This window comes from Dendrobium catenatum, unplaced genomic scaffold, assembly GCF_001605985.2.
Source record: "Dendrobium catenatum unplaced genomic scaffold, ASM160598v2 fragScaff_scaffold_133, whole genome shotgun sequence".
NCBI lineage: Eukaryota > Viridiplantae > Streptophyta > Magnoliopsida > Asparagales > Orchidaceae > Dendrobium > Dendrobium catenatum.
The window spans coordinates 1,343,253-1,359,580 of record NW_021318595.1 but is presented as its reverse complement, the minus strand read 5'-3'; the positions used below and the strand labels follow the sequence as shown (position 1 = coordinate 1,359,580).

General features: G+C 33.5%; 1 protein-coding gene across 1 annotated transcript in view; it reads left to right on the top strand.

Annotated features, from left to right (window-relative positions):
- The first annotated feature begins 1,399 nt into the window (after positions 1-1,399).
- Positions 1,400-16,328, top strand: part of LOC110096987 (vesicle transport protein SFT2B) — a 44,836-nt gene continuing 29,907 nt past the window's right edge. The window contains exons 1-3 of the mRNA XM_020823166.2: positions 1,400-1,588; positions 12,955-13,008; positions 15,996-16,069. Of these exons, the coding sequence (XP_020678825.1) occupies positions 1,457-1,588; positions 12,955-13,008; positions 15,996-16,069 (260 nt within the window). The 5' untranslated portion in view covers positions 1,400-1,456. The remainder of the gene's footprint in view (positions 1,589-12,954; positions 13,009-15,995; positions 16,070-16,328) is intronic.

The window sequence follows — 16,328 nt, the reverse complement described above, 5'->3', positions numbered from 1 at the left end:
GAGTCAGGACTACATTTGATTTTTTTTCCCACTTTTTAGTAATAATATCCACACCTTCTCCAACCTCACTTAGCTTTTTCATGTAATAATTTATTACAAATTAAATGACAAAGACTCGTCACATCTTTCTATGATTTGCTAAAAGAAGGGAGAGATTTTTAATACGTACTTCAAAAATTTATCCTAGGAGGCTTGTCAAATTCTATGAGTAGACCATGAGCTACTATAAGATGTTTATCTTGGAGGTCTTCAAATTGGATAGTTTTATTCTTCATTAATGCGAAAAGACGGTATGCTCTCATGCTAATATTGTTTATCAAGCAGAAGTATAATGCATAGCTAATAAAATTATGAATACCCATCAAAATTAATTTAAATAATATTAAAATAAATATAAGAGGTCATAATAAAAAATTGAGAATAAAGTATGAGTAATCAATCAAGTGACCAAAACTAGCCTCCCCACTAAATTCAAAATTATCAACAACATAGTGACTAATGAGTCATCTCATTACACCCCATTAAACATATTTAGATATAACATTTTATTGGAGATCCAAAATATGGAACTTCTCAAGTAGCCAAAGCCACTAAAAACTTGAATTAGAAGATTAGTTCCAATATTATCATTTATATTGTTCGAGAAGATGTTTGATAGAAATGTTTATTTATCTAAAAGAAAAGAGTTAACCATTGATCCACTAAAGAGACTTGGGTTTTTATTTATAAGAGTAGCATGTAGTTTGTCCGCTTTATGACAAAGTAGTTCAAAATATTTATAGAAAAAAAAAATCATCAAAGTTGTTGATATAATTGTAGAAATGCCACTATAACCTTCTTATTCTTATTTAGTTTTATGAGCGGGCATTAGTTTCTTGCTTAAAGAATAAATTTCCACTAAGATTGTTAAATTACAAGGGAAAATCAATTGTTAGATATTGCTCATATTTTCTCCAATAGATTTAATAGAAAGATTTCATTATTGAACCAGTTTGAAACTAGCTCTTGCTTTTTGGGATATACATTTTGATAATTTGAATCAGAATTCAAAATACTAAATCATACGGTCCATAAGAACCCCTTCATTATGAAGTATTTTTTCAACATTTAAGTGTCATAATGATATTTAAATTGAGCGATATTAGTCTCATTGTATTCGTTTTGTCGAGCTTAATAATTTGATCATGAGCATGTCAAATTGGAGTTTAGATGATTATTATTTAATTAAAAAAATAATTTAAAGATTATCCAATATTCGTACAAATTATATAATTTTTCTAGACTCCTATTAATATTATTTATGTTGTATATAAAAAATTCGATCATAGATATGTATAAATTTATTAAAGTGCCATCTATTGCAGTTAAAAAGTGTTTTTTGATCGTCTTTTCGGCCTTCTTCAGTAGCGCTCCATCGCGGTGTCCCAGTCCTGCCACTCACGACAGGGGGATCGACATGGAGAAGATGAGCAGAGCATTGGAGAGGGCTAAGATGCTAGTTGGAATGGAGGTGGACGAGGAAGTTCCCACCGAATCGCCCTCCTTTTTCGATGACTTCAACCGACAGTGCACGCTCACCACCAAGCAGGTCCAATTAACATATATAATCTTTAACCATTTCACAGATGACCTTCAAACACGTCGGTCATTTCAAAGCTAGGGTTAGTGTTGGTTTCCTTATTCCTCGACGTTGGAATATTGACTGTAGCTGTAGATCTAGGGTTTGGATGATGTTGATTGAGGTTCTTTAGGTGATGTATTTTCTTTGTAGCGCCAGATCTGCTTAGCCGAGAAAATGGATTGTTACATTCGAGCTTGCTAAATGTGTTTTTTCAACTTGATTTTATAAATGTGTTTTGCGCAGTAGTTTTTACATGCTCACTAATTGCTATCTGTTTTCTTGCCCTGTGCATTTTTTGTCGGTGGACGAGTTTGTGTTTAGGGTTTTCATTTTGGTAGAGAGATGGACGGAGTGTGGCAAAATGGATCACATTTTTACATATGAAAAACAATAGTCAATAAACATATCGCTATTTCACGAGAAATAGATGCATGCAGAGTATTTAAGTTCTCAAAAAAACAGTAAACAAGATTGATTGTCATTAAAGAAGAAGATAACCCAAAATGTAATCAGTATCCATTCAAATTAGAGATTCAATTTGACTATTTCCATCCTCTTTGTCAAGCAAATAATAGTCGTCTTACCACAAAATTGCCTTAAAGCTATTATTATTGCATTTAGTTACATTTACTACATTTGAAAGGTTATGATGCGGGATAAACGATGATCGCCAAGCACATCAGTGATGGCGTTAGACAAGGAGGAGGCTGAGAAAGTAAAATTCGGGAAGACGATTCCAGCTTTTTCATTGCCCTTTCCATACCTCAACACATCCCACATTCTTTTACTTCTAATCATTACTATCATTATATGATGACAAGTGTCTCTAGCATCATACCTTAATTAACTGAAGTGGTAAAAATGGGACATTTGTCCTCATAATAACAAAGCAAACAACCAGGTAACTACACTTTCATATTATTTTTCCCTGTGTTAATCTATCAGTAGCCTTCCTCAATATGCTGATCTTTCAACCATGCTGGAGATCGAGCTCATGGTGCGGCCTTGACGGTGCTTTGTGGCTTGTATCGTTTATGTTGGTGGGTTTTTGTATTAATTCCTGTTGCCCTCAAAAGAACAACTTTGTCCTTAAGGTTGAGGTTTGGGTAGGCCTACTGCACTTCCTCTTCATTCACCCACGTGGCATTTTTAGGTGGCAAGTCTTGCCACTTAATTTGGAGTTGTTGGATTTTATTGTTGTTGGTGGAGAGTTGATGGAAATCTTGGATATATTTCGGTTGCAGAACTAGGTGATTCAACAACTTTTTAGGGGTAGTGGGATTGAATGTAGGTGTTGATTTAGTTTGTATGGTTTAGTTAAAAATCTTAGAACACGAGTCTATGTGTGCGTGAGGCAAATCTGATTTGTATGCTACTTATTCAATTCTTTCCAGAATTATAAATAGCCTAAAGTATAGACTGTTGAGCTTAGAGTAGTACTTGAAAAGGAGTGATATCTAGCATCATGGTTGCAGTTTGATGAGGACGATGTAATTTACTTCAATATGAAGATCTTGGCTATGTTTATTAGTTTGTTGCTTCATACGCAGTTGAGCGTGCTCCAGATTATGCCAAAGACAGCATAGAATTTCATCACGTGTTGAAGCCATTGCTGAATGTCAGTGCCAAAAGATATTTTAGCTAATGTATGGTTCAATCGATGGTGGAAGGTGGTTGTACAAGGCTTGAAATAGGGACATTCCCATGGTGGAGTGAAAAGAAGTTCTGTACAAGAACTTAATACACTATGAATTTAATCCAAGATTTTGGATTGTTCATAGCATAATGTGGAGGTATTGTTCAAAATTGCGACTAGTGACTTATGCTTGGCCATCAGATTTGGGATGATGGGTTGATCTAAGTGAATATTTGTTTTCATTTATTTGCAGTGAGCTCACCAGAAAGTGCTCATGATTGGAAACTATTGTTTTTGGAATGCCATGAAGTCATATCTCAATGAAGTTGGCGGGCATAGCTAGGAAATATGCGTATCTAGTTTAGCGATCAATGACCACTATTATTGGTTTATTTGCTCAAGCTAGAGGTAAGCATATGATATAGTTCATTGTCAAATCTTCTCATATTGTTGCTAGTATTGGAAGGGGTTGTAATAAGCAGGAAGGAGCTAGGGACTTGTACTAAGTGCTTGACAGATTGGGCAACTTTGGATGAAGTTGCATATATTTGTTTTCATGTGTGGCCAAGAATTATTGCTGGAGCCAACAAGAGCTTTGCGGATTCACCTTTGGTCTCCAATCACATTATTGTGGTATTGTTGCAGGAGTTCTTGTTTGAGATTGGAGGAAGAGGTGATTCGCGTGCTCTTGTTTTTGAGTATTAGGCCATCCATTAGTTAGTTTTGGAGATGTGTTTTGGAACTGTTTTCAATTTGCGATCGCAATTGGATAAGCTCAGGGTTTGTGGCAGTTTCTTGTCTTATCTGTTGTAGAGTATTTGAGATTGTGCTAGAAAACAATGTGAAATTTTTTGGACCTATTGTTGTAGAGCTGCTAGTTTCATAAATTATAGAAAGTGCGTTAGCCACTTCATTTGTGCTCCCTGGCTCATGTTCATTTGTATCTTCATAACCCAGTAAATTAATTAAGAAATGTTGTTGTTATTGGGCTTGGACTGCTTGTGACATGAGCTATCAGATATTTTTTGATCGGTCCTAATGATATGTTTGGAACCTAGCAAGTATTGACACCATTTTGTATTTGCTTTAGTATGGCAAACATTTCTCAGACATATGTCAACCCTTGTTGCATTTTGAATTGTGCTTTTTGTTGTAAAATGCAATCAGCTTACCATGTTGGCTTAAATCAGTGCCGATGCCAATGCCAATGCCGGACATGTTGTTGTCTAGATTGAAGGGTTGTGTAAATTTTGGTAGTGTCAGTAAGAGAGTATTTTTCAGGCATGCTATAAGCTTTCAAAAATTTGATGTGCTTGATTGGTCCAATAGAAGTCATCACATTATAAGAGGTTGACCGGTGATCTCATGATATTGTCAAAGTTGTGGATGAATAGTTTATTGTATCCCACCAAGTTGGGGAAGATGCAAAGGGCCTTGACAGTTATGAGAGTAGGTCATTACAATATGGCTTGGATATGGTTAGGGTGGGCTTCTTCTGTTGAGAGTGTACCAAGATAGTCTATTTGTGACTGGCCAAAAGAGCATTTGGGGTGCAAGTGCTGAAAGGAATTTGAGTGCAACTGTGCAAGTGATCTCATGATATTGTCAAAGTTGTGGATGAATAGTTTATTGTATCCCACCAAGTTGGGGAAGATGCAAAGGGCCTTGACAGTTATGAGAGTAGGTCATTACAATATGGCTTGGATATGGTTAGGGTGGGCTTCTTCTGTTGAGAGTGTGCCAAGATAGTCTATTTGTGACTGGCCAAAAGAGCATTTGGGGTGCAAGTGCTGAAAGGAATTTGAGTGGAGGCAGTTAAAGTAGATATGTTGATGCATAATATGATCCTATATAATACCATTGTAGAAAAGAATATTATAAAAAACTGATATATTATCACAAAAAATGGTTTAAAGATGAACTTCTTGGTGTTCTTTTTATTATTATTATTATTTTATGAACTTCTTGGTGTTCTAAAAGTTAAAGGGGCATTAGTTAGGTCTAACAACATCATCTTCATGCGTATGAACAACATTCTTGTGGATGTCGGCTGAGGTCATGCATACTTGATGGTAACTAGTGTGGAGGAATAATTTTGAGAATGTGGATGTGCCTTGTAATTCATCTAGCATCTCATCCGCGCTTGAATAGGAAATTTGTTAGGAGTTGTGGATTGATTAAGAAATTGATCGTCTATTCTAGCACCATGTGCCATTCTTTTTTTATGAGCAATACGGGGGAGAGCATTGTTACTTGGTTGAGTGATATTGTTTTGTAGCATTTCCTGAACTTTTTTATTGCTTTTTTTGTTGTTAGTTACCGATAGGGTTGGAAATTATTGGAGTTGTTCTTGGTTTTAATTGGATGTGGTAGTCTTCAGGTCAATGTGGTGGAAGGGTAGTAGGTTTAACAGAGAGATCAGTGTAGGTATTTAACAAAGAATGTGGAATTGGATGTGATGTGGGTTATGATAGGGAATGCAGAGTTGTAGTAGGCGAGGGTGGCGCAATATACGATGGATACTCTCGTGGACAATTTAATTAATTGGCTATGCTGTATTGGTTAGAATTCTGGGGCTTGTTTGCTATGCAAAATGATTGGTTATCCTTGTTTTGTAAAAGACATCGTTAACGAAGCCATCAAACTCCCAATATGATGTTAACTCCTAAAATTTGCAAAACAAATAAATTGAGTATGAATTTGTTGTTCAGTAAGAGTAATGTGAGTTTCACACACTTGGTGTTGTAGTCTAGTTTGTCCCAATTGACGACTAAGATGTGAATTGAAGTAGTTACCTTTATTGATAGTACGAGAAATTCAACCAAACATTGTTGAATGAAGTTATGAGTGGAGCCGCTATCAAGCAAGAGTTGGATGTGTTAATGAGATAGCTAGTAATTTGAAAGGTATGCTCAGTGAATTGGACATCAAGGGTATGTAAACTAATATATGTGTGATCTTGTTCGGAGTTGGTGAAAATGTGATTGGATTCATTAGCTTGAGATGTTATGTTCGCATTGCAATCCGAAGAATTGCGATCTGGTTCAAATGTTTAATTTATACAACAAATATTGTTCCCTTGCACATGTGACTTGGATGGAACCATTCATCATAATTGTAGCAAAGTCCTTTCATGGGCATACCTAGGTACCTCACGGAGTAGATCAACAACTTCGGCCAGCCACTCCTTGATAGTGGCCATTCATTCGTTTAATTTGGTCTCATGGGTACTATGGGCCTTAAACTAGATAGAGGTGTGAGGAGAACAATGAGAGCACCAAATGATGTGGGATGAATGGTGATCACTATGTTTGCAGGAGACTCCAGCAATTACGGAAGACAAGGTGGTGGCAGAGAAGACTCTGGTTGGAGAGAGTAACAAAGAAGAAGGGGAAACTCAAAATAAGATGATTCTAGCTTTTTCATTATCGTTTTCTTGCCTTATGATGTCCCATATATGTTACGTTCAATCAGCAGCATCATTATATGATGACAAATGTCCCTAGCATTATATAATCTTAACCATCTAAGCCAGTAAAAAAAAAAAAAAACATCTGTCCTACGCAATTTCACCCCCAGGTACATTATTGCTTAAGCAATTCTAGGACCAAGAGAGGCGTGCGCCTCATAAAACCTGAGGCACAATAACAGGGGAGGCGTACGCCTCAAGCAAATGGGTCCCACTTAAGTGCCTAATCAAATATCCCATTCATTCCTCCCTAGTTTCCCTCGTCCGACCTGAACCTCACAAAGCCGCAAAGCTCCGCACTAGCGTCCCTCGTCCGACCTTCCTGCTGCCTCTCTCGCCGGAGATGAAGATGCCTCTATTGAAGACCCATTTAGTGATGAGACGTGATTGGATTTTAGATGTTCTTTCTTATTTATACTTTGAGAGTTCTGATAGACTTCAATTTGTAGTTTGACACTTTGAATTATGCTATGAGATGCATATATTGCATCTATTTTATTGTTTTCCGCTAAGTTCACTTCTAATTTAGATGTTTTTATTGTATCATAGATTCTTACTATTATTTACCTGCTAGAATACTTAAATTCTCATTTAAGCAATTCTTCGTCTGTGAGTTTTACGCCTCACACCGCCTCGAGGCTTACACCTTGCTTTATAGACGAAAAATGCCTCGAGGCTTATTTACGTAATTTTAAACCTTGGTCATTGCAATAACATTCTAAACAACTAGTTAAAAAACACTTGCAAATTATTTCATTCATTGTTCATCCATCACTAGCTTTCCTCCGTATGATAGGCCTTCAGCCATGTTGGAGATTGAGGTTGATGGTGTGACCTTTGCAATGCTCTGAGCTTGAATCCTTGATGCTGGTGGGATTCGTATCGGGGCATTGTTAGCATGTAGTCTTTGTTTTGGTTGATCCTAATATAGTTATTATCGTAGACATGATGAAGGTAAGACATTTTGATTTATTGATTTACAAATGAGAGAACATTCAAAGAGCCTTAATTTGTTTTTCCCAAAAGAAAGATCTTGGGAATGGAAGGAAGTAAGAAGCACATCTATATTTGCTGAGTTTAATCCATAACATTTTGTGGCCGGAGATTCTCCATACTGAAAGAAGATATGATTCAGTAAGCGAGTCTTTTTTATTGAGTATTATAAAAGATAATTAAAAAAGCTAAACTCTTAAACATCGAGGTACCTTTTGGTGTAATAGTTAAAATTTTCGTAAGAAACTTCACAGTTAAGCTTGCTCATCCCAGGGCAATTCTGGAATGGGTAACATTCTGAGAAGTTATACCAACATGACAAAACCGTGAGACTCTGAGGCCAAAACGGACAATATATTGATAATTAAGAGTTTGAGCTGTTACAAATGGTATCAAAGTAATACACTAGCCGGAAGATGGGAATTAAGTGTTATACAAGACAAAGTGCTACATTATGAGAGCCACCTCTTAAACCATGTATACGACAAAGTGTTACATGACAGGAGCCACCACTTAAACTTATAGGGGCCGCCTCTAGAATCCTATTGGCCTAGTGGATGATTCTGGGATAAAGGTGCTGACGAGCACGTTAGTTACTTAACTGGGGGAGTTTGTGAATTCCCTTAAATAAAAGAAGCTAAACTCTTAAACATCGAGGCACCTTTTAGTGTAATGGTTGGAATTTTCATAAGAAACTTCGCATTTAATTGTGCTCATCAATCAGATCAATACAGACATTCAGAACTAATTAATTTCATCAAAGAAAATCAATAAAATGCGAAAAATATAATCACATTACTACTGTTGATAATTACAATCTAAACAAGTGTCTAAAATAATACATACAAAAGTCACACTGGCCACAAAAAATATATAAACCAAAATCTGTTATAAAAATTATACTAGGCTCAATCTACAAGTTTCTTACTTGAAATCATTTAAAATCACATAATGAGAATAAAAGTTTAACAAGTAATAAAAAACTCTATCATTGTTTTCAATACAAGATAAAAAAATCAATATGTATGTTAAATTCTAGTCAATATCAATCATCATTTAATATGAGCAATAAAATAAAATAAAATAATATGATCAGTAAAGTCACCCAATAAGTCATGCTAGTATGTTATATTATGTTGTATTAATATTAATGTGAGTATAATTTTAGTTTTTTCTATCAGTCAATTAATGTAAAGCAAGACATGACAATACATCTTTAATGTGTGTTTTCTTTTATATATCTGTTATCTGTCATAGATATTAATCTGTCAATTTTATATTATGTTAATCATTTATTTTTATGAGCGATTTTCAATAATAATTTAAGAGTCGTCACCCTCTGCCCGTCGGCGTAATTCAGCTAGTCGGTTATAGGCTACAAACTAGAATTATACCAATAACCTTTTATTTAAAAAAAGCCCATCTACCAACCCTCCCACGTAGGGTATTATATTTTAATAGCTAACTCGTATTCATTATAGTATTAAAATAGTCTTCTTTGCTTATGTGTAAATACTATCATTTTTCTCGTGCAATATACAGCAATATAATGTATGAAATGCATAAATGTATACATACAAAGAAATCTATTAAATTTATCTACTAAGCATTTATTTTAAAAAATTATTATTTTCAATTTAGCAGGTGAAAATTCAATATATTCATATCAAAATGTTCATATTAATAACATTTATCACATACAAAAAGTTATGTGATGAAAGTTTTACGAATACAAAATTATCTTCATTTTTTAATAATGGAAATATCAATTTGATCAGAAAAATATCAAAAAATACAAAATATTTGAAATCAGAAATAGGGTAACGATTTCTTACAGCTAGACGAGCAACTATTCCAACAGGACGGAGTGGCGAAAATCGCTTTACGATCTTCAAATCCTCATTTGTATTTTCTCTCTCATCACAATTCTCTCAAAATTCCTAATTTATTTCTCTGTTGCTGCTTAGCCGAATAAAGAATATGGAGAAGGCTTTAATAAAGGTATGTTAATGGATTATGATATTTATAATATAATAATAATATAATATTATTTAATTATGTAATTCAATCAAATTTTTAGTTTAAAATTCATATATATTCTTTGGGCTTTAAAAATTATAGAAAAATATCAATGAAATAAATCATTTTATTTAGAAAATACTAGTGAAATTGATTTGCAAAACGGATAGTCCATGTTATAAAAATCCCCACTTATACTGACATCTATGATCACCAACACTTCTCCTCAAAGAGGCGTGCAGTGTTCGACAACTTATCCGACACGACACTCATTCGACAAGTGTTGGACACGCCGAAAATTTGTCTGATTAAAAATATTAAATATAAATTGGACACGCACGCGTATTTTAAATATTTTATGAATTTTTTTAAATATAATTTCTTGTATTTGACATGATTTAAACTAAATTTCTTATTTACTATCCACAACACCAAATCAACGTCCGCACTTATTACCCAATCATCGGATATTCTCATTTTCATTTCTTTTTGGCAATGAAGTTATTTTCATCTCCTCTCTTAGTGACTGATAAACGGCATCGACGCCTGACTCTCGATATCTTAATACTAATCATTTTAAGCACAAATTCTAGTTAAATGACTTATTATTTTCAAATTATTTTTAAAATCATACTTATTTAATTTTTATACATTATTTTTTAAATATAAAAACTATAATACCATGTCCAACTCGTGCCCGTGTCCTATATTTTCAATAACTGACGTGTCCTGTGTCCGTGTTTTGTTGTATCCGTGTCGCCGTGCCCATGTCTGTGCATCATAGACTGACATGTATCAATTTCTTAAGAATTTGCACCAGTGTTCGAAAATTATGAAAAAATTATTATAATTAAAACACAATCATATCTATCTTATGGCCAAGTCAGTTTTTAAATTTGGCTTAAAATTTATGAAATCCATTAAGTAAAAGAAGCTAAACTCTTAAACATCGAGACGCCTTTTGGTGTAATGCTTGTAAAGCCTATAGTTGCTCATCTCGTTGTAAGGAACCGCTACCCTATTTCTGATTTCAATAATTTTTGTGTTTTGGGTATTTTTCTGATCAAATTTATATTTTCGTTACCGAAAAATGAGGATAATTTTATATTGATAAAATTTTCATCTCATAACTTTTTGTATGTGATTGATATCATTAATATGAACATTTTGACAGGAATATATTAAAATTTCACCTATTAAATTGAAAGTTATGATTGTTTGAAGTAAATGTGTATCAGACAAAATTGATAGATTTTCTTATATTTATACATTTCTGCATTTCTTACATGAGACTGGCTTATATTGCGTTGAAAAAATGATATCATTTGCATATAAGCAAGGAAAACTATTGTTAACATTATAATGAATATGTGTTATCTCTTAGAATATAATACCCTGTGTTGGAGGGTAGGCCGACCGACTTTCCTTTAAATAAATTGTTAGTGGTATAATTCTAGTTGTAGCCTGTAGTTGACTGACCGAATTACGCTGATGGGTAGAGGGTGACGACTATTAAATGATTATTGAAAGTCATTTGTGAAAATAAATTATTAATATAAGATAAGATTGACAGATTGATAGTTATGATAGATAATAGATGTACAATAGAAAACACATATTAAAGTTGGATTGTCATGTCTTGCTTTAGATTAACTGATTGATAGATAAAACTAAAATTTTACTGACATTAATATTGATACATCATAATATGACATACTAGTATAACTTATTGAGTGATTTTACTGATTATATTGATTTTATTATTAATTTTTGAGATTTTTATTGCTCATTTTAATTGATGATTGATATTGATTAGAATTGAACATACATATTTATTTTTTTGTCTTGTATTGAATGTAGTGACAAAATTTTAATTACTTGCTGGGCTTTTATGCTCATTATATGATTTTAAATGATTTCAGGTAAGCACCATGTAGTTTGAGTTTGTGCACTTATGCTAGTATAGTTTTTATGTCAGATTTTGGTATATGTATTTTTTTTTGTAGCCAGTGTGACTATTGTATATATTATTTTGGACTCTTATTGTGCATTGTAATTATTAACAGTAGTAATGTAAATTATGTTTTTCACGTTTTATTGGTTTTGTTTAATGAAATTAACCAGTTCAGGATGTCTGTATTGATCTGGTTAATAAATGAATGAATATTTATTATATATAAAAGAGAGAGAATAAAATAGATGTTTTTCCACTTAGATCTTGAGATGTAGCAAAGTGGTATAAGAGCAATGGTTAGTCGAAGAATTTGCTTATAACCAGAGCTGCATTGAAGATTGCATTATTTATTGATTAAATACATAGGAAAGATGAATGCATAGATCACCTGGATGGAGTTTGTTGTTGTGTTCAAAGATTGGCTTGTACCTCTGTCAGCCGACAACAAATGCTGGAGGCTTTCATGTGAATGGAATAGGGGAACATGACAGTGATGTACTATGAGTCAGAGTTTGCTGTATTGGCCAGGTATGCTCCTCAATTGATCAATAGTGCTGACGAAAAATTCTATAGGTTTCTGAGAGGATTGAATGATGAATTAAGACATCCACTTGTACCGCTAAGAATTCAGGAGTTTTCGGAGCTTGTGATAGATTATTGATTGTGCCGATCTCTTGATTATTGTATATTGATTTGGGAAATGAATATAGTGTAATATTTTGAGATATGTAATTGTTAGTTATTTTTATTGAATATATACAGATATGTTGTTTATAAGCTCTAGTTGATTAATTAATAAGAAAAACTAGATAATTCTTTCAAAGTTTATTGTGCGGAATCACAATTTATACCCTTCCTTTGTGCTTGATCAATGATATAGAGAATGCTACTGCTTTGTATGAAAAAACTAACAAAGCATTTCCTTTGGGGATAGCACTCACTACTTTTGTATTTTTAAGGATATGGACACAGCTATGTCAGTTTTCAAAAGTTTCCTTACTTTTAATTCTCTAACAATTAAAACCTTCTCATGGATCATGCTATTATTTTACAGGACATTTGATGCATTTGTTTTTATGGGATCCGTGCTAAATTAATGGTTGCTCAGATGAACTCATATGAATTGCGTTCAACCTCTATTCTTTTACATATTTTTAGCATGTTATTCCCTTCACCTCACCTGAAATGTCAAGAATTTAAATATCAAAATATATTCATTTATTGACGGGTCACTGATAGATGATATTTTTTTCCCTGTCCAGAGGCTGTACGGTTTTGCTATTTGCTTGGCTGCTGGTCTAGCTTGTACTTTTCTGGTTTGTTCAGGAACTCTATATTATGTGTCCAACTTGTTTTTTTTTTGTCATGATGCTAGTAATTACTATTTTACATACTTCTTATGAACACATTGCTTTACTTAAGAACATTGCAATTGATAACTATTTGTAACCGGTATGAAGTTTTCTATACTGTTTTGTACAGCACTCCAGGAAGGGGGTGTTTGGTTATGATTTGAAAACATTTTGAGCTTTTATCTTTTGACCTTGCATTTAATAATATTCTAAGACATTAATTTTCAAAAATTCTAACGAGTGTAAAACTAAATAGAATCGGTATTTGTTGAGCGATCTTATGATTTTGTTTTGTTATGATAACTTGTTTTATTTTTTTACATGGCCTAATGATATTTCACTTTTAAAATTGTTTGGCGACATGCTTCTTGACTTTCTCTTAAACTTAAAGTTTGTTTGGGAATAATTCTCCTCAAAATTTTTTTTATTATGGAAATATCTTTATTAGAATTTTAGTTTATCTATGATATGTCATTTATATTGTTTTTGTCATTACACATGGAATTGAAAATTTGCAATTGAGTAGCTTTTCATATTTTGCATCATTTTGTTTTCTTTCCTAACATTGTCCCTTCGTAAGGCAGTTCAATGGGTTTGGTCACAATTTATCATTTGGTGGCAGTTCAATGGGTTTTGGTCACAATTTATCAGTTGTTGTGACGCAATGAACACAATTTGTCACTTATTAAGACATACAATTCAATGGGTGGTGCGACGGTGAGGGCAGGGAGGATCATGTTGTATCTAGTCATTTACTTTGTCAGGGTTATATATCAGAGTTGTTCTCTTCGAATTATATCTTTTCTATTGTATAATATTTCCATAATGACATCCTTTTTTGCTAATTATGTTTAACATGTTCAAGTAAGATACACCTAGTGCGACCATTCATTCACCAAAAGTCAAACACACACTCCAAGTAGGTCACTGATGAATCAGCTATATCTATTCTTTTTCCCTTTGCCCTACCCCATTTAGTGCACCACTTGTTCATTGCTGCAAACATTTGTGCATCAGTTTTAATTGAAGAATGAACAATTATGTTTAATCTCTTAAAGTATTATTTCATTTTAGCGACTCTAAGAGGCTATTTGGCTATGGGATTGTGCAGGATTTAGCATGAATCTTGCCAAACGAGATTTCAGAATCCCGCAAATCTCACGACGAGGTAAATCCGTTGTTACCCTATTTTTTGGTGTAAATCCCGAGATTTGGTGGATTTATGGGAGTTAGACGAAGAAGCACGTGAAAAGGGAGAGATGGTTACTTGCGCAGCGAACGAGCCCTGGTTGTTACTTCCGATCCAATAGGAAGAACGACGTCAAAAGAGTTGTGACTTCCAATCCGACAGAACAAGAACATCGTAGGAGGAGTGATGCAGACATCCAACCGTCCATGCTTATCCGAGGAGGAGCTGAAGATCGATGACCGAGATCACTTTGTTTTATTTTAGTTTATTAAGTGTATTTTGATTTAATTTTGCAATTTTCCTTTTTACCCTTTTGTCTTATGTAAGCCCAAGGGGCTAATCTGTCTTTTAATTTCTTTTGAGGCCTATATATAGAGGCCCTTTCTCTTATATTTGGTATGATGGATTATTAATAAAATTTTGTTTGCACTTGTGTTCTTTGGGAAGAACTTTAGTGAAATCCCTATGGGAGGGAGTCGGAGTTTCCACCAGCTGCAGGATGGGTCCGGGCTCGTGGCGTGAAGTCTCTTGGAGAAGGGCAATCGGATCACCCGTCAGTCTTCGGAAGAGTCCGAGGCTCGCGGTTTTTAATTTCTCTCTATCGTTTGTTTCGATCTTTGTTTTTGTTTTATCTCTTCTTTAATTGTTTTTCCATTAAAACTAATTAAATAACACTTAAATAATTAATTAAATCATTTGTTAGAGTATTAGTTAAATGATTAGTTAGTTCAAATAATAAGTAAATAATTAATTAGATAATTATCAATATAGTTAGAAGTCAAATACTTATTAAATTAACATCTAAATAAGCAATTTGTGGATTAGTAGTAAAACTAGTTAAATTATTTGATAATTAAGCTAGCTTCTAATTATATTATTTTTTATTATAGCTTATTGAAGGTAATTAACATTGAAATTAATAAGTAACTCGCACTTTAACACATAAATTAAATTCAAAAGACATTAAATTTAAGTTTTAATGACTTAAACGCTTTGAATCCTGAATTACGTTGCCAAATAGTTTCACTGGATTTAACAGCTAAACAATTTTCAAGATTTAGCATGCCCGAGATTTATTAAATCTGGATTTACAGGATTTACTAAATCCTACTATAGTATTAGGTTAAATACTACTTGTTGCCAGACAGCCCCTGAATATTTAAACCAGCTTTCGCCAACAATCTTTCCATTGAAACCGCAATGGGGGTTATAGATATCACTGTTGATCACTCTTTTTGATTGCCAGTGCAACACTGGTTCTTCTGGTACAGGCTAAGTTTATTTTCTATGGTTCCTCTGTAACTTAGATGAGAAGCTGCAACATATTCCGAACTGGCTTATGTACCTTCTTTCATGTATCTTGATGTTATACCATTTTTCTTGAATTTTTTTTTTCACATTATAATTCATTAGGTGAATGTTTATTGCGCAATGTGCATTGACAGATTGCTCTTTCCTTTTGATCTGGAGCATGTTCAACTCAATTATGGCATATAATACAAAAATATTTTGAGATATCTAAGTCGATGCATTATAGTCTACCAGCCTTTTGATCTGGAGCATGTTCAACTCAATTGGTCCCTCATGTTCTCAGAAGTGCGAAGAGATGAAGCTTAAAATTTTATTCAAAATATTTTTCATCATCATCAATAGCCTTAACCCCACCATTTGGGATTTAACTAATTTTGAACTATTTAAGTTAATTTTTATTTTAATTTCCGTGAAATTGATGTTTTTGTTATTTCAATTCTTTGTTTGGCAGTCAATACTTGTTTTCTTCAACCCTATCAAATTTGGTATAACATTTACCTTTGGCAATTTGCTTGCTCTCGGGAGGTTTGTTTCTTTTTCTCATGCATTTTCATTTGTTTTTTTATAGCGTGCATTGTCTTAAGTTAATTCCTTTATTTCGGTGCATATATTCTTTTGTTTTTTGTAATTCTCAGATTAACTACGATTATGTAATTAAAATAATCCGTCATGTCAAAATTTCCATAGATTTAACAGAAAACTGCTAGTCTGGCTGCCCTGCTAAGTATGATATTTTATTAGCTTTTTCTAGGCATGTTCGTTGGCTGGACTGCTCATGTGATTC